The sequence below is a fragment of the Lonchura striata genome, chromosome 2 (genome assembly GCF_050655825.1).
Source record: "Lonchura striata isolate lonStrDom1 chromosome 2, ASM5065582v1, whole genome shotgun sequence".
NCBI classification, from domain to species: domain Eukaryota; kingdom Metazoa; phylum Chordata; class Aves; order Passeriformes; family Estrildidae; genus Lonchura; species Lonchura striata.
Genome location: NC_140704.1, coordinates 96,265,962 through 96,290,293, shown reverse-complemented (window position 1 = coordinate 96,290,293; position 24,332 = coordinate 96,265,962). Strand labels below are relative to the sequence as shown.

General features: G+C 36.6%; 1 protein-coding gene across 4 annotated transcripts in view; it reads left to right on the top strand.

Annotated features, from left to right (window-relative positions):
- Window positions 1-24,332, top strand: part of LOC110469703 (dynein axonemal heavy chain 5) — a 151,383-nt gene that overhangs the window by 67,361 nt on the left and 59,690 nt on the right. For 3 of the 4 annotated variants that reach the window (XR_014952814.1, XM_077784814.2, XM_085571793.1), the window contains exons 47-60: window positions 109-326; window positions 1,236-1,547; window positions 6,591-6,680; window positions 6,765-7,001; window positions 7,257-7,424; window positions 11,334-11,540; window positions 12,775-13,104; window positions 14,412-14,618; window positions 14,697-14,939; window positions 15,621-15,775; window positions 17,450-18,114; window positions 19,284-19,564; window positions 19,932-20,147; window positions 22,697-22,864. Coding sequence is in view for 3 of the 4 variants with exons in the window: in XM_077784814.2 (XP_077640940.1) it covers window positions 109-326; window positions 1,236-1,547; window positions 6,591-6,680; window positions 6,765-7,001; window positions 7,257-7,424; window positions 11,334-11,540; window positions 12,775-13,104; window positions 14,412-14,618; window positions 14,697-14,939; window positions 15,621-15,775; window positions 17,450-18,114; window positions 19,284-19,564; window positions 19,932-20,147; window positions 22,697-22,864 (3,497 nt within the window). In the remaining variant the exon portion in view is untranslated. The remainder of the gene's footprint in view (window positions 1-108; window positions 327-1,235; window positions 1,548-6,590; window positions 6,681-6,764; window positions 7,002-7,256; window positions 7,425-11,333; window positions 11,541-12,774; window positions 13,105-14,411; window positions 14,619-14,696; window positions 14,940-15,620; window positions 15,776-17,449; window positions 18,115-19,283; window positions 19,565-19,931; window positions 20,148-22,696; window positions 22,865-24,332) is intronic. The other variant, XM_085571792.1, reaches the window with a different exon arrangement.

Below are 24,332 nucleotides of genomic sequence, written 5' to 3'. Positions count from 1 at the left end.
TATTGGCTTTTGATAAAAATAAAACAAGGATTGTTGATGCAATGAGCCATTAAATGGTAGCATGACACATTGACATTTCATTTTAAACCATGTTTATATTGTTTTAAGGTATGATGACTCTAGGTCCAACTGGTTCAGGAAAGACAAAATGCATTCATATTTTGATGAAAGCAATGACAGATTGTGGTGCTCCTCATAAAGAGATGAGAATGAACCCAAAGGCAATCACAGCTTCCCAGATGTTTGGTACCCTTGATGTTGCTACAAATGACTGGACAGATGGTATTTTCTCTACATTATGGAGAAAAACTTTAAAGGCAAAGAAGGTAATGGATATGGTATCATGACAGACATTTAATACTGTTTCCATAAGGTGTCATTACCTGTCATTTATCTGAAAGGTCTTCCATTATAAAATCAAATGGGAATATGGTGTGTTAATTTTGCTTTGTGTCTGATGAGCTCCATGTGCTCAAGAGTCAGAATTATATATATATCCCAGATAGCACTAGGATTCCCAAGCATTTGAGGTTCAAAAATTAATTTAGAAAAGGTTTTAAGTGGTTTACTTCCTTCTGTAAGCAGTCCAAACACAAAAACAAGGTATGTTCATGTTTTGATGTGAGGACAGAAAAGTCAATTTTCTCCTGTCTGGTTTCAAGTCATTGCCACTTTATTTCACTAGTTCTATCAGAATGTAAAGCTTTGGTAAGAAACTGATGTAGGCATTTCCCAATTCTCTTATCAAACCTGCAGATCATGTTTCACGAAATTGTAATTACACTCACACCTACTGAACAGCTACCCAGTTCTGGCTTGGAAAATGGGACACCTTACATGAAATTGTTGTGTGACATCCCACAAGGACTGACTTTGTGCCTCTGTCTATGAGTGCATTTAATGGGAAATGTTTTTGTCCATCTTGATAGATGCTGGGTTGGCTGATGTGCTTTTGTAGAAGAAAGATACAACTTTTTGCTCAGTACAGCACAAATTCATTTTTGTTGCTGTTTCTTAATATCACTTGTAGTGTGACACAAGATAACAAAAGAAGAATTAAAATCAATGAACAAATTAAAAAATTGCATTTTTATATTGCTTTTTTTGCTGAGCACCAAGTGTCATGATTGACATTGTTTATATCTAAGAGTATATTTTCTGATATTACATGAATGTGTGTTTTTGGTCAATGTAGGTAAAGTTGAATGTGTGTGTCTCTCAATATTTTTTTTAAGGGTGAGCACATCTGGATAGTTTTGGATGGACCTGTTGATGCAATATGGATTGAAAATCTGAACTCTGTTCTGGATGATAATAAGACCCTTACTTTGGCCAATGGAGATCGCATTCCGATGTCCCCCAGTTGCAAAATTATTTTTGAACCTCACAACATTGACAATGCTTCCCCTGCAACAGTTTCTCGTAATGGGATGGTCTTCATGAGTTCTTCAGTGTTAGACTGGAAGCCTATTTTAAAGGCTTGGCTGCAGACACTACCAGTCACATACTCCAACGTCCTATGGAATTGCTTTAATGCTGTATTTCAGGTACTTTATTAACTACTTCAGAAAAAAAAATTGCATTTTTAAATCTTTTTTTAAAATGAAGCATTGCTTCTTTCTAAGTGCTCTTTCAATTATTTGCATTTCTTTGCTTATGTAATAAACTAAAGATGAAGGGTTAAAAAAGGAGAGAAAATTATCTCTATCATTAATAAAGGACTGAAGCCATAACAGATGAATAATATGAATTTTTTTTTTTTTTGTCAGCTTACGATAGTTGGCAATGAATTGTTAAGCCTGTGATTATTTTATATTGCATGTTGGCAAAACAGATGCTCTCTTTGCTTGTAATTTTAGTACTGCAATTTTAGTTATTGTTAGGATACACAAAGAAAGTGGATAAACTTCTTACTTTGTTTTAAATATAAAGAAGTAAATTCAGAAATAAATTAAACTAGTTTTACTCAGGTGCAACAGGAATGCATTTGATCCATTAGTTATTTTTATTCTATAATTCAAATTAATCCAGGGTAGTTCTGTGGTCTCTGCTGCTCTGAAGTTGATTATAGTTCTGAAGATCTGACTACAGTTGTCTCGTCTGATTTTATTATCCATGTTTCTGTTCCAGTGGAAATTTTTGAAACTGCATCACTTTGATACATTGTTTGACTAAATTGTGTTCAATCAGTAGATCCAAAGCAAGAATCCTAAATGTTTTTCCCCCTCTGTTTGGCCTTACCTTACTGAATCATTAGAAAGGTTCCAGCAATATCATGGATGGTTGCCCTCAATAGTGGCTATAAAAGCATAATCTCAGTATTATACTTCCATCATATTGAAATATTTATTTTTGCTTTTGAATTATTTTAAAGAAATAGTTATGTCTTTGCAACCTTTCAGTGTTGCTATCTTCTGATTTCCTCAATATCTATAAAAAAATGTAACTTCCAACATACCTTGGTTTTCCATCAGCTTGCTCCTGCCTCTTTGCTCATGTAATTGGTGTTGCATTTCATAGGGGTTTCTCCTGTAATATTTTTCTTTGCTCTTGCATTTTAAAAATGCATTTTTTAATGAACTTTGAGTGACATTTCAGAAAGCTTTTTATATATCATGGTAAAAGCAATGATTGATATAGGATTAGAATGCCCTGAATGTTAACAAATGTCTTCTAACATTCTACTTTTCATTTCAGTGCACATTTACTTCAAAAATAACGTTTAACAAGCTATTCATTTTGTTCTACTTCCAAAACATAATGATATGACATAGTATTTACTGCAGAAGCAAGAGAAACAATTCTGATAATGAGTTTTAAAATATGCTTCTAAAGTAATGTATATGTGGGTCAAGTTACTACTTCTTTGCCACAGTTCTATTTACATTCTATGCTACAACTTGCTCAAAAAACATAACAACAACGCTTAAAATGCCCAAGCCTGAAGCAATAGCAATAAAGTCCAGAAAAATATGTATTTTATTAGATTAAGAAATGAAAATGCAGTGAAATATGAAGTTAGTTCAGTGCTGAAGGCTGCATTTACAGCTATCAAAATGTAAATGAAAGCTGTCATGCTGGCAGTTTTCTTTCACTTTTAATGTGTTGTCTTTGCTTCTCAAATAATAGAGGCAATAAAAGTGATTTTACAGATGAGAGCAACACTACTTTTGTGTTCACATAGCTCTTTTTATAGTTATTATTTTCTGTCACATTAAGAAAAAGGATAAAATTCAAAAATAAAATTTTTGAAATAAGATTCATCAACAGTGGTAGTCAAACCTCAGATATAGACCTTGGTGGATTTAATGCTAGTATTACAAAAAAACCGTGAATATAAACATCTTACAAAAATCTGATTTTTCAAAGAACACGAAAATTAGAGTATAAATGGAAATATAGTAACCAAGGAGACTCAGTCTTAAGTAGACATATAGAGACTTTCTGAATTTAATCTAAACTTAACTAAAATAGATATAAGACAAAAGTTGTAATAATTCCAATTTGCTTATAAAACACTCATTATTTATGATGACCAAAATTGTATTTGTCCACTTTATTCATTTTGGATAAAGTAATTCTTAATAAAAGTGCAGCAGGTAGTGGTAATGGAGGAGGAAAGAGCAGAGAATAATGGTTGTGAATCAGTGGAATTAATGTATTTATTCTTTTAATCTATATTGTAAATGGCACTGTAAGTCACCATTTTTAGGCATTAAAACATACAAATCAAAATACAAAAGAAAAAAGCCCAAAACCAAACCCCTAAACCCAACCTTATTTCAATTTTAGATTATCTTAGAATCCTTTCTATTTCCACAGGATTTTGTTTAGAACAGTGATTGAGGGGTTGGAGTGTCTCTCTGCCTTTCCCAATTCCTTCTTGGCAATATTTCCTGCTTCGCAGTAATTTCAAGTAAACTCCCATCCCTATAAAAAGTCTCTCTTAAATTTAGAATCACCATTTCCAATTCCTGGTCTATGAATGATGCTGCTACCTGTAAGCAACAGAATTGCTTAGCTCATGGAAATAATTATCTGAGACAGTTTCAAAGAACTGAAATAATTAAAATAGTTACCCAAGTAGTGTTATTGAGATTGTCTGCAAAGTGTGAAGCTCAAACCAGTGATGGATATTATGTGAATAACGTAAGTTTCAGCACGTCGAGGTATTGTTTAAATGAAAAAAAAAAATGTAGTAGCAACTTAATTTTCAGATGTGACTAATTTTCTTCCTCCACATTAAACCTCACACTAATTCAATTTGTGTAAAGGCTGCTACTGTGCCTGGAGCATAGAGCTGAATATATAATCCAAAGATTTTCTTACCTTTAATATTTAAATACTGATGTTAAATTTAATATTACAAGTATTAATAACTTTCTATTACTGAGTTGTTCTTTTGCTTGTCTAAACCCTTTGAATATATTACCAACTTCCTGTCCTGAAGAGTTGTTCTTTGCTTGTCTAAATTCTTTTAATACGTTACCAGCTTCCATTTCTGAAGAGCATTCTGTAGTTCAGTGAGTTCTGTAGTGATTGTACCTTGTGCAAAAGGATCATTCTTTCATATGAATTTTTAGCATCTGACTTAATTTTTCAGCCTCCTTGTAAGGATTAGCAAATTTCTGATCCAAATACTTAAAAATTTATGTGTATTTGTCATGACCTAATTCATTTTTCCAGTCCCCCTGTCCAAACAATTAATGTAAATTTTTGTGTTAATCCTGCATCCTTTTTTCAGCCATGTATTGTTTTAAATATCATAGTTGTAATAAAATACTAGCATGTATGGAACTGATTTTTTTGCCATAAACCCAAAGAAAAAGAAAACATTTCAAAACCCTTCATAAACTACAGAAATCTCATTGGAATCATAAGTACCATAAAACTAGTTCTGGTGAAAATTGGGCTCTTGATAGTACAGAATACTTTGACGCATAAAATATCTTTATTCTGTGTGTTTCCAATCAATTATTAAACCATTTACAGTGCCCTGTGAGACATCTGGTCTATTTTACAGATGAAGAAGCTGAATCTCAGTGAGATTTAGCTCCAAAGTCTAAAAGTCTTAGATTTGAATTTCGCACAGTGCTTGTGGGCACTCTCCTGTGGCACCCATAACACCCTCAGTTACTCAGCTGAGCATCCTATCCACTGGGGATGGACCAGGCATTTTTGAGGGAAAGCCACAAAAAAGCAGCACACAGAGGTGGAGGCACTAGTGCTAGTCAGCAAGAAATAACAAAAGAAGCACCTGATAGAGTGGGGGGCATCTCTGCCCATAGTGCAGTGAAGGAAGTAGGTGATCTCTAAGGTTCCTTACAACCCTACCTATTCCATAAATTCTGTGTATGCCCACACTCAGATTGTTTTCTTAGACCACGTATCTATAAGTTCTACTCTAGATTAAGATGCCTAAGTGAGTTTTTGATCACAATATATATTTTTGTTGTGTGTGTATTACCTGCTATTCTAATGGGATGGAACTTGGGAGGATGAGTAAAAATATCGATTTATTCTCTATGACAAAAATATCAGCATGGAGAACTTCAGTGCAAAAATTAAACTGAGAAGTGAAACAAAGCTGGTGAGCATGTGGGTAAACAGCTCAGTGATTTTTAAAAAAGTATCTAAGTAAATTGTTTATGTCTTTGGGTGACTGAATGTTTTTTTTTGTCTTAGCTTTCTCCCTGACAGGACATGATATCTATAAACGGAATTCCTCCAAAATTACTATCTCACATAGTATCCCTGTTATACTTTCACTTCCCAGAATGAGTGGGCGGTGTTGATTTCCAAAGATTAAGAGGGCAAATAGAACTCACAAGGAGAGTATTATATTACAGACTGTTGAATGAAGGTGGAAGTAGGCTATAATTTACATTAGTCTGTGCTATTGGATGGCAATTGATATTTTAAAATTTTGCACTGCAAATCTCAGAGAGGACTTTACATCAATTTGAAACTTTGCTCAAGATGTTGCAGAACACTTGGCAAAGACAGACATGGTAGCCAACACTATGAAGAAACCTGAGAAAAGTCCAACTTCCATTAAAATTACTTCAAAAATTCTTTTTGGATCTTGCCGGGATTCTACAGAAAAATGAGAGTATTGGTTTCAAGAGGGACTTGTACAGTCTGGCACAGTCAGAACATATCAGACATATAGAAATTTATAGTGCCAAGATTGTGGATTATATATATATATATGTATCATCAGTGCTTTTATCTTCCTACTACAAAAATATGAGTGGTAGATTACAATCTCTAGTGGAAAGCACAAATGGCAGGCAGATCCCTGAAGTAACTGAACAGCATTCTTCAAATTGCTCTTCAGGAAATTACTCTGTGGAGCTCATACGATTAGCTCTGTTGACTCTGGTACATCAAAGTTCTAATATGCTATTGTTAGAAAAAAAATCATGGTCAAAGTCTGAATATTTATAAGCCCAGAAATGGGGAAAGTTGTTGTTTGGAAATAAAATTTGGAATATATTTGAAAATAAGGAATTCATCTCATCTAAGAATAAATCACGTCATTGAAACTGGTAAAGAGAATCTTTAAATAATGTTTTTTTTCTTCCCAGGATGTGATGGATTTTGTTTTCTCTGCTGTGACACCAAAAATGTCAATTTTAGAATGTATGTACATCAAGCAAGCTATTGACCTCCTGCAGGTAGATATGGCATCTGTTTTTCTCTCTTTGATTATGTGATTTGTTCCAGGAAGGCAGTAGTTCTATATTGCATCCACTTTGCAGGGTTTGCTCTCTGGCCGAGATGAGAAGCAGCTCAGTGAGGAACATATTGCTCGCTTGTTTGTTTTTGCTGTGATGTGGTCAGCTGGAGCCCTTCTGGAGCCAGATGACAAGCTGAAAATGGAGCTATTCCTACGGAAGCACTCTGCAGTGAAAGAGCTTCCAGCTGTGAATGGAGAGGAAACCATGTTTGAATTTGTTATCAATGCCTGTGGACAGTGGGAGCACTGGTCAAAGAAGGTTTGTATGCTGCAACACACTAAGCTTTCTTAATGGGTACACAAGATGTATTTGGTAAGACACATTTTATTTCCATCACCCTTTTAGAAAAGTATGACAAGATACTGATTGATTACGAAAGGATACTTGGCTTTCAGGAAGAAAAGTTTTGCTGGTGTAAATTTTATAAAGTACATTTGATTTTGTGTTCTGATGCAAAGTGATTGTGTGGACAGGTAGAAATTCTCAAACTTTTTGCACGTCTTTCTTATGCAGGTCCCTGAATATATTTATCCTAAAGATTCAGTACCAGAATATACTTCCATTCTAGTTCCAAACATAGACAGTGTCCGAACAGACTTTCTAATGCACACCATCATGAGGCAAGGAAAAGCTGTTTTGTTAATTGGGGAACAAGGAACAGCAAAAACTGTTATGATTAAGGTAAGTGGAACAGAAAAACATATGTAATATGCTAGTACAAAAACATTGCAATAGTTGATATTGGCACAAATGTCAAGCTGAAGTTAGGGATAGTTTGAGTTTTCTTCAGGGTACATACTAGCATTCCCACTGAGGCATTTTGCCAATACTCACATGGACTACAAGCAAAAAGCCCCACGTCTCTACACTTTAGTATAAAGGTTTCTTTTAAACTTTGTTCACTGTGGTCACAAGGTCAGATGATAAACCCTTTTTCCTATGCTTTCTTTTCTTTTGAGTAGTCTAATGGAAGATTTTGCTAAGAAAATGTTGATTCTTGGAGGATTTTTTATTTTCCTGTGCTTTGTTGGTGGTGCCTTGTGTCAACTGGTCATTTGTACACCCTTGTTGCACAGCCTTTCTCCAAAAGCCAAACAGAAGAGATAAAAAGAACTTCCTTATTTAGTAAGAGTGGTTTTCAGAGGGTAAATTTACTGTTTATTATCTGCTCTATTAATTTCTTCACTGAAAAGGACATGCTCTTTCTCTAGAAGGAAATAATAGGATTGCTATTAACAAATACATGGTTTCTGTATTATGGAATGGTGCAGATGAATCATATGACACAAAAAATGTAATAATTTAATACAGAAGAGACAATAATCAAAAGGCTGAACAAACCCAGATATCATACCAAGCTTGGCACCCCTTATTTAAAAAAATGGAAGCACAATGTTTTTCAGTAAGGTTTCTGTGTTTTTCAGGGGAATGTGTGGATTCTTTGATCAATGAGAGACAGCTAAATAAAACTGATCTACTGTTGGGACAGCTGAATTGGTTGTACAGGCATCTGTACCTCCACTGGAGGATTTGCAGAGGTCTCGAAATGGAAAATAGCTGAAAACCATCAGCCTAAATCGACCTTTGGCTTTCTTAAAATCTGGAGCCATTTTGTGTGCCCTAGCCATGTGCTCTCTCTGAGCCCTGACAGAGAGCAAGTTGTACCTGTGCCAGCAGCCATTAATGCTATTTTTTCAGCATAGCTGTCGATGCCAACAGGCATGCCAGTGTAATGTCAGTTTCTGTTCCTGGCACCAGCTGAGAACTATTTTAGCAGAGTGAAGAGGCGGGGTCTGGGTAGTGGTCTTGATATTCTGCATACTGGATTTTGTCCAGATACGGGCAACCTCCAGCCTTCAGCTGCCATTCCTGTCCCTAAAAATAATTGGAACTGATTCTTGGGAATTGCTTACACTAAGTCTATGCTATAGAGCAGAGTAGCAGATATTTGATCTCATGTAAGGTTAGGGGTGAGTGTTAACTACCTTCACAGCTGTTCCCCTTCTGCTTTCATCTTCGGTAGAATTTTGTCTTATTACACCTTTTAGAAATTTCCAGATATAAACAGATGATTGAAAAAGTAAAAAGAGTCTTAATATAGAACACTTCAGGTAGTAATCTGAATTAATCTGAATAATCTTTGGTGTTGAGTAAAGCATTAGTATAAATTGAAATAAAGAACTTAAAATGGAATGTTAATTTAAGACCTTTATTCTCTGTTCTATTAATTCACAAATTGCAAAAAAATTTTAAAAATAATATTAAACTGGTAAAGGACAGTTGAAAATTCTCTGATATTTTAACTAACAAAAATAATCATATTCAATACCCTCTTATTTTTCAAAGATAGTTCTCATTTCTTTACTGTGCAATATTACTGTTGTCATGCAAACATTCTGATATGCCATAATGATAAAATACAAATGTGTTTTTTTAATGGTTGAGAATTTGTAGTTGCAGTTTGTTGGCCTTGGCCAGCTGCAAGACCCTTACCCAGCTGCTGATTGCATCTCCTTCCTCAACAGCACAGCGGCTGGGGTAAAGACAGGGAGATCCTCAACTCACCAAATACTGACATGGAAAAAACATTTGACTTGGGGAACACTTTTGAAATTTGTTTATAATTAAAAATAGGATTGGATGATGCAAAACAAATACTGAAAACACCCTTTTCTCAGACTCACCTTTAGTCCTTCATCCCTGACTCCTCTACCTCCTTCCTGGCCAGCAGTGCAGGGGGATGAGAAATGGGGGCTGTGGTCAGTCAATAACAGCTCCACTCTGCCTCTCCCATCCTCATGTTGCTCCCTCCTCCTACATGGGATACAGTTCTTACCAGGGCTGCAGTTCTTCATGAACAGTTCCACCATGGGTTCCTCACAGTGTCACAGGTCCTACCAGCAAGCCAGCTCCAGCGTGGGCTTCTCTTTCTATGGGTCTGCAGGTCCTGCCAGGAACTCCGGCATGGGCTTCCCATGGGGACACACCCTCCTTTGGGAATCCATCTGCTCCAGTGTGAGGTCCTCCATGGGCTATAAGTTGATCTCTATTCCACTGTGAACCTTGATGGAATGCAGGGGGACAACCTGCTTCACCATGGTCTCCATCACAGGCTGCAGGGGAATCTGTGCTGGAGCACTTCCTGCCCTTCTTTCTACTCTCACTTTGGAGCCTGCATGGCTGACTTCCTCACAGTTTTTGCACTTCTCTATCAACTGCCAGGCAGCATTTCACCCTTCCTGACACAGGCTGAGTGTCTCCAGTGGGTCTGTTAGAGGTGGCTGGCACGGGAAAGCCTTGTCCTTCTCTTGCCAGGGGGTGCCCCACAGCCCTGCTGCCAGCACCTGGTCACCCTCACCTGGCACAAAGGTTGTACAAAGGGTTGGGGTCCTGAAGAGATGTCTGAGCACTGTTCTGCACCAACCCCTCAGCTGTGAAGAACACACACCAAAGACAGGACTGTTGCATCTGCACGTTGCACACATTGCACGTGTGGGTTGTCATTCATATGAGGTCTGAATAAAAAAACCTCTTTCTGCAGGGCACCTTTTCTTAAACTGCTATCACTGTATCAACAAAATTAACAACTCATCAAAATTAACAATTCATCAAAATATTTTGAGGGCATCTAGCTGTATCTTCCTTTCTGTTGTCATGCAGAGTGTATGTCTCATTGGAGTTCTTAGAGCACTTAATCAGCAAGGATATAGATTTATTTTTCTGAAGTGCCAAAATGGGAACATTTCTAGTCAACCCTCTTATAGAGATAAAAACTTAATTGCAGAAGAATCAAATATTTAAAAAGAAAGTATGTTGGAAATTATGGAACTTTTAGTGCTATTTCTAAGCTCCAGGACTTCTCCTGAGCAAAATATTTCCTATGCTCTCTCTCTCTCTCTGTATATATATATATATATATATATATATATATATATATATATATCCCTTTATCCCTTGGTGTGACTCTAGGGTTACATATTTTTATTATAAAAACTCACTAAACATGAAAAGTAGAACTTTGTTGCTTTGGGGCATCCTCACCAGCTGTGGGAATTTTACTTATTCATAAAATTCAAGGATTACTTTCTTCATTAAGAGAAGATAGCTATCAGTAAATGTGATGTAGCTGGGTTTAATTTTACACTGCCATTCCTTTACACTGCTTTTGTTTTAAGAGTTTTGCTTTTGTAGAGTATGAATAAAAATGGATTTGTTTTTTCTCTTGTTCCTTGCAGTCTGCTGTAATAGATCATCACTAACAGCTTAAATTTAGAAAAACCCTGACAATTGCTAATGCAAACTTTATTTGCACCTCGAGTTGGCATACATCTACTTGTTGTAATACTTAGTGAAGTCTATGAAGACCTTATAAATTTTAATACTTAAAAATTTTATGCAAAACAGTAACTGACGAATTGTTTGTATTTCAAGTTGCAGATGGTGTATTTATCTTAAATAAACTGTGTTTCTAGACTTTGAAGTTAATAGCAGGACTGAGTTTTTTTGCAGGGCTGCTGAGCATCTGTATCTCCTTTTGTCTTAATTCACCTGGAGCTAGTGATGTGCTTTTAAAAGTGGTTTATCTTGCAGAATTACACAAGCAAGTATGATCCCGATGTTCATGTGACCAAACGCCTAAACTTTTCCTCTGCAACTCTGCCACATATGTTCCAAAGGAGCATAGAAAGTTACATAGGCAAAAGAATGGGTGCTACACATGGTCCTCCAGCAGGGAAGAAAATGACTGTCTTTATTGATGATATCAACATGCCTCTGATTAATGAATGGGGTGATCAGGTAAAAAGGAAAATATTAACATTTGGGAACTGGTGGTCTTACCATTGTTGCTGAAAAAATGGGATAGATTAGAAAAAAGGCTTTATAATATGGATTAGAACAAATATGTTTACCCAAACCAATTTCCCCAAGCAAGTTTTTGACATGACTAATAAGCTGTCAGTCCCAAAAGATCAAAGACAGTGTCAAGTCACTTGGTGCAATCACTGTAGTACTTAAGCCTTTTGCTTTGGCTGCATACAAAGCTAGTAGGATTTCTAAAGTAGCACTCCTGAGAACCAGTCTGGGAAAGGAAGCGTGCAAATCCAAGAAACACTCAGAGATTTTTCTTTGATCTCTTCTTGACTTTAAATTGCAGTTTCTATTATCACCACTATGCTGGTGGTGAGTCTAAAGAACAAGACTTGTGAAGAAGCTGGGGTTGTTGAGCCTTGAGTAAAGAAAGCTCAGAGGAGATCTTACAGGTTTCCGTACTACCTGAAAGGAGGTTGTAGCAAGGTCAGTGTTGACAGGACAAGGGGAAATGGCTTCAAGTCGAACCAGAGGAGGTTTAGATGGGACATGAGGGAAAAGTTTCTTCACCAAAATGGTTGTTGAGCCTGGAACAGATTGCCCATGGAAGTTGTGGAGTTACCACCACTGGAGGGGGTGATGGAGGTATTTAAGAGAGATGTAGATGTGGCACCTGGGGGCATGGCTTAGTGGTGGATTTGGTAGTACTGGTTTAATGGTTGGCCTCAATAATAAAAAGATCCTTTCCAACCTAAACAATTCTATGATCACAGTTGACATTAAAGACTAGCAAGCTGTCTTGAGGTATTGATGAAAGAATACTTATAGATCTATACTCTGAAAATATTACTTAAATAAAAAAAGAATCTGCTGAGAAAAATCCTAATTTCCCTGCTTCCAGTACAGCTCTGTACTCAATTCCTCTGTGCAAGTGGATGTGTGACTACACATTGTGCTAAATTAACTGTTTGTCACTATCTAAGCACCTGTGTCAATCTGAAGATATAGTCTGGATTGAAAATTGAAAGTTCTGTTTTCTTAAATTAAAATTATCCAAATTCAGCTGAATGTCTGACTTCATGTCTACAACTACTTATCACATGAAGTTTACATGCAGCCAATGCACTGCATCTGAATGCTTGGTTGCCACATTGCATGTTGACAACCCTGGAACACTTAACTCCTCCATTCCTTTTCTTTTTTTACTTTTGGCTATATTTAGATCACCAATGAGATTGTAAGACAGTTGATGGAACAGAAAGGTTTCTACAGTTTAGAGAAGCCAGGGGAATTCACAAATGTGGTTGACATCCAGTTTGTAGCTGCTATGATTCACCCTGGTGGAGGTCGAAATGACATCCCACAGCGCCTGAAACGCCAGTTCAGCGTCTTCAACTGCACACTGCCTTCTCCTTCCTCTATTGATAAGATATTTCAAACAATAGCTGAAGGCTATTTCTGTGAACAACGACATTTCCCCACAGAAGTATGTAAACTGGCTTCAGCATTAGTATCTACAAGTCGAAAGGTTTGGCAAATGACAAAAGCAAAGGTAAAATTACATCTATTAAGCCTTAATCTGTTGTACTGTACATTTTGTACTGTTTTGTGTGTTCGTAGTTCATATTGTGAAGCTGTGAACTGTGGCTGTAACTGCTGGCTGATGCCTCTGTTCTGAATTGGATGCTCTCAGCATCAAGTTGCTGATGAAAATCCTAATGACATGCAGTGTTTTCTGTAGCTGATATAAGCATCATATTATATACATATAATAGAGTAAACATATCTGATAGGAAGACTGAGAGATCTTCCAGCTGAGAAAATGTTGAGATGAACCAGAAATTAAAAATTAGATAGAAATCTTCCATAAAAGCTGTTTTGGATTGCAAGAAACCTTGAAGATCTGAATTTTAGGAAAGAAGTCAAATTTGGCAGAGAGGCAATCAGTTAGAAACAAATAAAATCTGGTATTTAGTAATTTATAAATATTAAATTTTTCCATTTCAAACAGACTGTTAAAAACATTTGACTGCAATTTCTGGGCAAATTTTCCTTTGAGAGATACAAAAATATTAGGTATAAAATGAAATTTGAAAAGAACAAAACTATAGCATAGAAAAGTGTGTCAAATTTGTTCTTCTACTGAGAAAAGTGAAGGAGAGAGGTGGAAAGATAGGGATTTGTTAAATTCCTGTCCAGAAAAGGCTGCTCAAAATTTCACAAACAACTCACTGTATGCACATGGTTTATGCACAGAGAAATAGAGGAACTTCTAGAGAAACTATTGACTTGTCACCATTGACCAATATAATCAACAGAACTGGTGCTTATTACTACTAATTAACTTCCTTTTCTAGAGCAAATGTAGATTTTGCTAGGTTGCAAATATTTTCCCAAATACTGTTTTCTCAAACTTTTCCCCTCCCTTCCCTTCCCTTCCCTTCCCTTCCCTTCCCTTCCCTTCCCTTCCCTTCCCTTCCCTTCCCTTCCCTTCCCTTCCCTTCCCTTCCCTTCCCTTCCCTTCCCTTCCCTTCCCTTCCCTTCCCTTCCCTTCCCTTCCCTTCCCTTCCCTTCCCTTCCCTTCCCTTCCCTTCCCTTCCCTTCCCTTCCCTTCCCTTCCCTTCCCTTCCCTTCCCCTTTTTCTCATGAACCTTTAATCAGATGTTCTTGGAAAGGACAAAAGAGAATAGCAGACATGATCTGGAAGACAGGGAGCTTCTTAAACACCAAGCATGTATTTCTGCTTTAATGCAAGACCGAATTTTGCGAAAATATCCACATTCACTTCCCCTTATTATTAATTAGAAAATATTTTCATTTAGCAGTTTTTTGAATATAGCTCATGACATTATTTTGTAGATGTTGCCAACTCCAGCAAAATTTCATTACATCTTCAATTTACGAGACCTCAGTCGTATTTGGCAAGGAATACTTACAGTTACTTCTGATGTCTGCCAGAGCACCAGTGTTTTGGTAGCCTTATTCCAACATGAATGCAGACGTGTTATTGCAGACAAGTTCATCAACCAAAGTGATAAAGACTGGTTTGAAGATATGATGAGGAAGGTAAGCAAATAGTATTTTAGTGTTTGCCACAGAAAGAGGCCAGTGACATATTTCATTACTAAAACAATATTGTTGTAGATTGTTTCTGAGGAACATGGTCAAGATATGTTTGGAGATGAATGCATGGAATTATACTTTGTGGATTTCTTGCGTGACGTCCCGGAAACTGCTGGAGATGAGCCCGATCATGCGGAGTTGAAGGCTCCTAAAATTTATGAGCCTATCCCATCTTTGGATTACTTGGCTGAAAGATTACAGATGTTCCTGCAACAGTACAATGAAACTGTCAGAGGATCAAAGATGGATTTAGTATTTTTCAAGGTACTAATGCTTGTAATTGTATTAATACAGAAAGTGCCTGGTCTTTTGCATTTAGTGATACATAGGTCTGGTACGTTTCTATCACATTATTTTGGAGATGGCTCTGAACAACTAGGTTGTTTATACAGTGCATGTAAATGACTGTGAATGTCATCTTGCTTTCCTGAAAGTCACCTCCTTGTCAAAGGTTTTGATGAACAATGCTTTCTTCAACTTTAGTTTGGGTGGCTTGATAGAATAACTACAGCAGTTGAATAAGAAATGCCTATAGTGCACTTGTATTTTACTTTTGCCAGTCTATTTAGAGAGCTTGTAAATAGGCCAGCTAAAAGGCTGGAGGAGTCCTTTCTGCTTTTCCACTGTCCCCTAAGGGGCATGCCCCCAGCTCTGCTGATGACAAACTGTGCATATGACATTGCTTCATACAAGCTTGATACAAGTAGAACGTTTCTCTTGGGCTAGCCCTACTGCTCATTGAAGTCAGGGGGAAATCTCCTGTTGATTTTGAGGAGTACAGAACTGAGTCTTTGGCATAGGTTCCTGAGAAACCATCTAGCTGTTGGGAGTCTTTGGCATAGGTTCCTGGGAAGCCATCTAGCTGTTGCTTGGAGACATGCTTCTAGTTGATTATACAATGCATCATTTTTGCATCTCTTCATCCCCTTTTCTCTCAATAAACAGGATGCAATCATCCATTTGATTAAAATATCACGGATTGTTCGTACTCCACAAGGAAATGCATTGCTGGTGGGTGTGGGTGGATCTGGAAAGCAGAGTCTGACCAAACTAGCATCATACATTGCTGGATACGAGAGCTTTCAGATTACTTTAACAAGGTAACACAATGCAATGTACATGGACATATGCTCCTTAATTTGCCATAGAAGCGAACTCCTCACAATCAGCTTAAAGAAATGCAAACCTCTCAAACATTTTATCCCTCATTGTAAACTACATTTTTAGTCTTATATAGCCAAACTGCATTATGACAATTTCTGTTAATGTCTTAATATTTTGTAGTACTGGAATTCTGTAATTTATAGAAATTTGAAGTAAAAGGGAGCAACTACTGCCTTCCTTCTTTGTCTCTTTTGACATAGGTTTTACAGGGCTAAGCAATAAAGACCAGCAGAGTATATTCTCCTTTGCAAACTATTTAAAATGCTGAGGAATATTCTTTAGAGAGATATATCAGGTCTGTGAATAATGTTATGAGACTTCTGATGAAAGGAAAGATAAAGAAAGACATATCACAATCTCCTTCTGTGTCCCAGAAGCAGAAGAAAGGAACAGTGAGAACAAAACAAGTAAAGAAAAAACCCAAAGTGATAGAACAGAATCCCTAGTTTTCCAAGATTAGCAAGACAAATATTAATAATAGCAATGAATATGGAGGGAGGAAGAATGAAATTAGCAGTGAAGAATGGATGCTGGAAAATGTTTGGTCTCTAAGAATCACTTCCGATAATTGGTGTTAGGTTATTAAACCAGATACACTGCTATTCTGACTCAGTAGAGAAATTCTTATGTCCCTATCAGAATAACACAAATCACTGTAATAACTGTAGCTGACACAGACAAACTGAAGAGCTGGGTTGTTTTCCAAGCTCTGCAGTGCTTGCTTTAGGGGTATTTATAGAACATAAATAAGATGGAGCTGAAAGAGAATTGGGACACTTCCTGTGTGGTATATCTAATATATGAAGAATGGGTCATGTTTGCATTGCACAAATTACTTATGACTTTGAAGAGATTCTTGGAAATAAGAGACTGGTTACAAATAAAAGAGGTTAGTAATTTCAGCTTTAGTTGGCTTGGGACACAATCTGCCATTTTATTAATCTTACTTTATATCATTTTATATTGCACAATCTGAAATATGTAGTTAAATTTGTGCAGACTTATCTGAATCTTACTGTGTGCACCACCTATAAGACACATAACAACAGAACCAGTCACGGTCTCAATTTGCAGAAGAGCTGATCTACCCAAGTGATAATGTTCAAACATAATTTCTGGGCTTGATTTTAGTTAAATCATATAACGCAATAAACCCCTCAGTTTCATTCTCTTTTGTCTCTTAATGATTTCCTTTAACCTGCTCTTAATATCTTCAGAAGATAATTCAGCTGTATTTACTTAATGGTTACAGGTATCAGAACCTACTTGACAACTTAATCCAGATGTATTAACATATTTCTAATAAAGAATTTACATCTGCAAACCATGGGGATACAAAAACTTAGATATAGTATTACTCTCACCATACTTTTCCCAGCACATTATTTTGTTGACTTCACCTCATTTCACATGATTTATATTACTGATCATTCACTTTGGGAAAATTTTTTTGAAAAAGAAACCTAAAAAATGTAACCAGGAGCTAGGGTATTAATTTCTTATCTAGATTTTTTTTTTCTTGCCTTAAGGAAGCTGATCCAGATGATATATGTCTCCTAAGGTGATCTGTAATTCTTGTTCTCTCTTTCTTTAACCCTTTTCTATTCCAGAACATATGCCACCAACAACCTTTTGGATGATCTGAAAATGTTGTACCGCACTGCCGGTCAAAAAGGAAAGGGTGTTGTCTTTATATTCACGGAAAATGAAGTCAGAGATGAATCTTTTCTTGAGTACATAAACAATGTTTTGGCTTCAGGTGAAGTCTCAAATCTTTTTGCACGGGATGAAATAGGTGAAATCACACAAGACCTGATTCCAGCAATGAAGAAGGAGTACCCAAGGCTTAGTCTCACTAGTGAAAATCTTTATAATTACTTTCTTGCTCGAGTTCGGAATAACCTGCATGTGGTCCTTTGTTTTTCTCCTATTGGGGAAAAATTCAGAACTCGTGCACTCAAATTTCCAGGTCTGATTTCAGGCTGTACCATAGACTGGTTCCAACATTGGCCTAAAGATGCTCTTGTAGCAGTTGCACAGCATTTTTTAGCTTCTTACCATATTGAGTGTACAGATGAAGTGAAACAGAGTGTTGTTAACACCATGGGAACAATTCAAGATATTGTAGCTGAAAAATGTGTTGAATACTTTGAACGATATAGGAGAAGAACTTTTGTCACACCAAAATCTTACCTGTCCTTCATTGGAGGCTACAAAACTATTTACAAAGAGAAGATTGCCAGTCTTGGAAGTTTGTCTGAACGCATGAGAACAGGTACTGTAAAAGCTTCTTGATTTTTGTTTCTTTCTTTTTTTTTTTTTTTAAAGGGTGAGAAGAATCTGAATAAAAGGATGTAAAAATGTTGATTTAGATTGTGAGCTTGCATTCATTTGGAAGCAGAGTCATATATGTTTTCAGCTGTATTGTGTGTGAATACAAAATATACAGAGGTTTTGTTTCCATGAATTTTATGAATGTGCAGATTCAAGAGGAGTTTTGGAAATAGTATTAGTTAGCAGTTAAAATACTTGAAACTCCTGCTTTGACATGTATGTATGCTGAGGAACTAATGAGATCCTACTTTTCACATGTAAACATGCCATGAGTAAATCTGAGAAAAGGTAATTAAGTGCTCATATTCAGTCCCTCTGAAGAATTTTTTAAAGAAACAGGTATATGCCAAAGGTATAATTTTAAAAACATTGCTCTGCACAAGGTCATGCATGGTAAACAATTAAAGAGTCTCCTAAACTGAATGCTATTTGGAAGTGAATGTGAACTTAAATTACACACCTGCCCTATGTACACATAAGTCCAAAGGTAAAGGGTGGCTAGCTGTCTGGAAGAACAAAGGTGGAGTTTTTTGAGCTAGAAAGATGTGCATTTACATTTAAAGACATGCATTTATATATGAGGATGTTTATACTTAAGAGATTTTCTCATAATTTGTTCAAATTATTGGAGCATTGTATTGCTTAAGAGTCTGTAGGTTTTTTTACCCTCATCTCATCTGGATCTTCATGCAATGTTGAATTTAGAAGCTCAGCCTACTCTCCTTGTGTCTTCACTTTCATTGCCAGGTTCCTCCTCTTTGTTTTGTACAGAGTACAGCCTAGTACTTTTCATGTTCTCACAGATTTCAGAGATTTCACACGCAATTCTAAAGTGTCATTTGCCATGCTAATGTTTTCAAGCATGTGTTTAATGTTCAGTCTCTTTCTCATGTATAGGAATATAAATAAGTGATCAAGTGACAGATTCTGAATGCTTTTATGCATAAAAAAAAAATTCCCCTGCTGAATTTTGGTGTTCAGTCAATGAGATTACTCACTGGTGTCCCTAAATATGAATATGAGTGATTTATGTTAAATATCCACATTGCTTCACTAAGGTTACATTCTCATAGGTCTTCCTGTTGCTAAAATGGAATTTGTCCATCACAGGTCTTGCAAAACTGATGGAAGCTGAGGTTTCTGTAAATCAGCTCTCCAAAGAGTTGGTTATGAAGGAGAAAGATTTGGCTATAGCTTCAAAAAAAGCTGATGAAGTTTTATTGGAAGTAACCATGAAAGCCCATGCTGCAGAAAAAGTTAAAATGCAGGTGCAAACAGTAAAAGACAAGGCTCAGGCTATTGTGGATGGCATTGCCATTGATAAAGCAGCAGCAGAAGACAAGCTTGAAGCTGCAAGACCTGCACTGGAAGAAGCCAAGGCAGCCCTGCAGGTCAGAAGCAAATATATTCTGAGCAGGCATGTAGTTAATGATTATTATGTCTAATAATATGTCTTGTGTATCTAACTTGGTGTGCGGGGGAAGAAGATTAAAAGAATGGCACTGACCTGTAAATCCTTGTAGAAAAAGCCCTGAAAAATGAAGAGGGGAAGAGGTAAGACGAGCAGTACTCTACTGTTAGGTAATAAAGCAGTCATAGTGTGGGACTACCTTTAGGGACTTTCTGCAGTCATGCTTCTGAGTGACCTGCAAACCTTCAGCAACTGCATTACATGTACAGTCCTCCCAAAAGAACATCATTCTTTGCAATCAAGTGACTGCTTAAATAAATGGACTATTTTCTTCTATAATTTTTCAGACAATAAAACCTTCTGACATTGCAACTGTTCGCAAACTGGGTAAACCTCCTCACCTGATAATGCGGATCATGGACTGCGTACTGCTTTTATTCCAGAGGAAAATAGACTCAGTGACACTAGATCACGAACACCTAGGTGTGAAGCCATCATGGACTGAGGCTCAGAAGCTAATGAATAATTCAGGATTTCTTAGTATGTTGCTTACTTTTCAGAAGGTAAGTAATTAAAAGGGGCACTACTGCTTCAATAACTATCTTCAGAGTTCACATGAAAGTGTCTTCTACCATGAAACAGTTTTGTCTATCTATAGGTGTAGATACTTTGTTCTATTCTTCTTCATTTTCATGATTCATTATCTGAGTAATTTTTCTCCTGGGTCATGCAGTGACTTCTAGCAGACAGAAGTATCCCAAACACTAGACCAAATCTTGAGAAGTTTAGTGTTATCTTATTCAGGCACTTCCTTCTTCTGAGTAGGAATTTTCCTTAAAAGGCCTTACTCTTGGATTTTTAATGGCTCACCTTCTCCAGTGCTACCAGGCCTGTTTACCGGTAAGGCATTCGACAATTCTGTCTCCAATTTGCTAGGGAGCTAGCAGGAAAAAAGAGAAAAAATGAGCAGGAAAGGTAATTATATGATTATGGAACTTTTGGGGTTCTTTCATGAGAAAAATAGTGAAATGAAGAATGATCTTATTATCAACTGTATGAAAAATAAAAGTGAACAGGGTTTTATTTCTGTCAGGACAGAAACTTTTGCAGTAAGTTTCACTGAACTGTGAGACAAAGGAAAATTCTTTATAGGGAAGATAAGAAAGATGTCACAGGTAGCTGCACCAGAAAAAGACTGAGGGTAGAATATGAAATGGCACAATCATAGCCCAACTTTTCATAATCCAGGAGACCAAGAAGATTTCAGAAAAACCTGGCTTTTCTGCAACATTTGTACACTAATGTTTTAATCTACTTAGCTGTGCATTTTGCTGATGCCTTTTCTAAGCTGCTGGAGTGTTTTTGTTGTGAAGATCATCCTCACTATCCCCAGGAGCCATTTGTCCCAGAGAGCCATATTGTGGAACTTGCACTGCCTCTGTGTACAGTTTTTTCCTGGGGCTGTCAGTCTGGTCACTTTCCCTAAGCAGAAAAAGGAAATTAGTTTTAAGATAACAAGGACTAATTATGCCTTCCTTACTCAAGTTTTTGTCTAATGACACTTCCAGAATTTTGGCACTTATTAATAGTGCATGTATTCCTGCTGGTAGTTGGCAGCACATTTAACTCAGAGGAGTCAGAACAACTTCTGTGGGACTGAGTTCTTGCAGGAAGGGATACTGGTGAACGTGGGCTAGAATACTGGACTACTTCAATCCCCAATGAGGTCCTTCACATGCTCCTTCACATACTGTCTATTTCTCATTTTGAGTATATATGACAAGAAAGCTCATTGTGTCTCAGTAGACCACACAGCTTACTTGTTTGTGAGATTTTTGTTATTTCCTGATATTTTTTAGGCAATGAAAATTAGTGGATGAAGAAGTTCATTGAATTCAAAATTAATTACTTAAAAGGAAAAGCATGACATTTTTCAAGCTTTTGAACAGAGATTTAGGCCAGTGCTGATTGATCTTTGCTTCACCTTTGCCAGCTTGTTAGTTCATTATTTTTGGTAGGAGAATAAAAAAGTCAAAATTTTTGTTCAGAACTATTTTACATTTTAGCAAACAATCATAGTGACAACATCACCATGGCTGATCTTGGGAGTAATATAGTGAATATAGTAATATAGTGTCTTTTTAATTAGAGTAGCTAAGGAACAGATAAGTACAAGGCAGTCCTTTCTGCCGTGCAGAAAAACAAGAAAAGAGTAAAAAGCTTGACAGTATGAATGGTGGATGATTTTTAGATGCATTAAAAGAAAGGCATTAATACATTGCCAAAAAAAGGGAGTATTCTTAACATATCTATTGTTAAGCAGTCATTCTTAGCCTGTATAAGCTCTTCTACTTTCTACCTTGCTCGAGGAGATGAATTCCATTTTCTTCTGACACTTACATAATTATAGATTAACCACCATCATCAAAGATCTGGCTTTTCATATTCTCAGCAGATTGTGAAAGGGAGGAAAAACCTGGGATTAGAATAACAGCTGAAAGAAATTTCTTTCACAGTTAAGGAAAAGGGTTAGCTTCAATGAAGTGAAGACAGTGCCTTGCAGTTTCTCCCTTTTCCTGCATGTTTGGTTCCTTCAGCTGTGTTCACACCAGTGCCTGTCTGATGCCATGGTGAGATTGTTTATGGAACTAGATTAGAAGAAAATTAATCAGTAGCTTTATGACTTACATTTCAGTCATAACAGTTTCCAAACTAAATCACTGAGCATTGGTGAGGGAATTAAAGATGGGGCAATGATATCAGATTGAGGGGAAAAGGGAAGAAGGTGCAGTGTTGTAGCAGCAATCACTTAGAACAGCTTAAGTTGTCATGGAGCTACAAGCACTAGGAATATCTTTAAAACTTAAGTGTCAAATAGGGATATTAAATGCCAACTCAAGTCAATCTGTTGCAATGGAAGTAGGAGTTATTTTCATGGGTACACAAAAACTATTAATCTGTCCTTTATAAGAGTGAAAGGCGACAGCATTGCTTTGTTGGTTTATTCTGTAAGAAGTGATACCCCATGGTTTTAAAAAGAAAAATGTTTCTGTGAAGCAGACCTTCTTCAAAAACCCATTTTAAAAAATGATTTTTCCTTTCCATTGACTAGGACTCAATTACAGAAGAAACTGTGGAGCTTTTAGAGCCGTATTTGGATATGGAGGATTATAATCTTGAGAGTGCTAAAAAAGTGTGTGGAAATGTAGCAGGTCTTTGCTCATGGACACAAACAATGGCTTACTTCTACAGTATAAATAAAGAAGTTCTTCCTCTTAAGGTATTTAATATTGATAATTTTATATTTTTGAGAGATGAATACAGTCAAATGGGGAAAAAAAGCCATGTTATTTTGGCTAAAAAGAGATCCTTGTTTCTTCACACCCAGTGGTTGAATCAAGTTAATATGTCCTGGCAACTTTTTCCCCTTACGCACAACTACCCTGTGGTACAGCTGTAACTTATGGGAACACAGTAGGCATTCAGTTGGTTCTTTATGGAGCCTGTCTAGCTGTGTGTGGGAGATAAAGATACCTTCTCTGCCCTCAGAGTGGGTGCCAGGCACTATGGCTTCAAGAAAACACCTCAATCCTGCTGGCCTGGTCATTACAGAATCTGGGAGAGGAGAGTGGTCATTACAGAATCTGGGAGAGGAGAGATCAGTGTTGGCACAGAAACATTCTCTAACGAATTTAGCTGGAATTCATCTCCCTAAAAATTTCTTGGAGTTTCAAACTACTACGTGCAAGTGTACATGTGTAATAGAGAAAGTAGTTGTGAGGTATAGAATTCTGTTGAAACATTGAACTGAAGTAGAAAGGGATCAGCCTCTGCTGTGTGAATTCCTGGAGATAGCTTTATTGTCTTGGAAATGTTCCATTTGTGAGCACATTGAAAATAAGGGTCTTTGCATATTTATATAATGATTTATAGTCATTGCTCCTACAGTGAGTTTTATGGCTCTTTTCTGAAGAAATACATCCAATCAGTTATGCTTCCACTGCACTTGTGTTAGGTTTCTTATTGAATAAGCCACTGTATCAATGGTACAGTTAAAACTCTTGGCATAATTTTTTGGTATACCTAGACAGATCTGATTCAAATATGTTAAAAGCATATTTTTTTATTCAAGTAACTCAAGAGAATGCTGTATTTTTGTGATATATAACTAGCTATTTCCTTTTCAAAGAATGGGATGTTCACTAATGAAAACAGAATTTGAAATGTTACTATTGAGAGCTATAAAAGAGAGCAAGACCTGGGGGAAATAGTGGCTTTATATGCAAATGCAACTCTGAAAGCTGAAAATGTGCTCTTGTAGTTTTTATTTGAATATATGTGATTTAGGATTACATATAAATTTAGCTTTGTGTTCAAGTACTTGCATTCTTGTCACACTGTAGCTGATAAAAAATGAAACATATATATCTTGGCAAAGTGGTGCCTACTGTCAGGTATAGCAACAGTCACAAATATTTTAAAAACTGAAGATGACAGAGGGAAGGGGGAAGTGTTTAAAGTATGCAGGAGATATTGCAGGAAGCAGTGTAGTGATGCTAAGAAAATAATTGAAATTAAATGTACAATTAAACTGCATAAAGTACTAGCCCAGGCTAATCCATCCAGTGCTAAAAGCAGGTTTACTGAATGAATTAATCAGGCTGCTTTATCCTAACTGCTGTTCTAGGATAGAAATCCTGTTAAACACCTGCAAAATATATTTAATATATTTTTATATTGCATCTTAA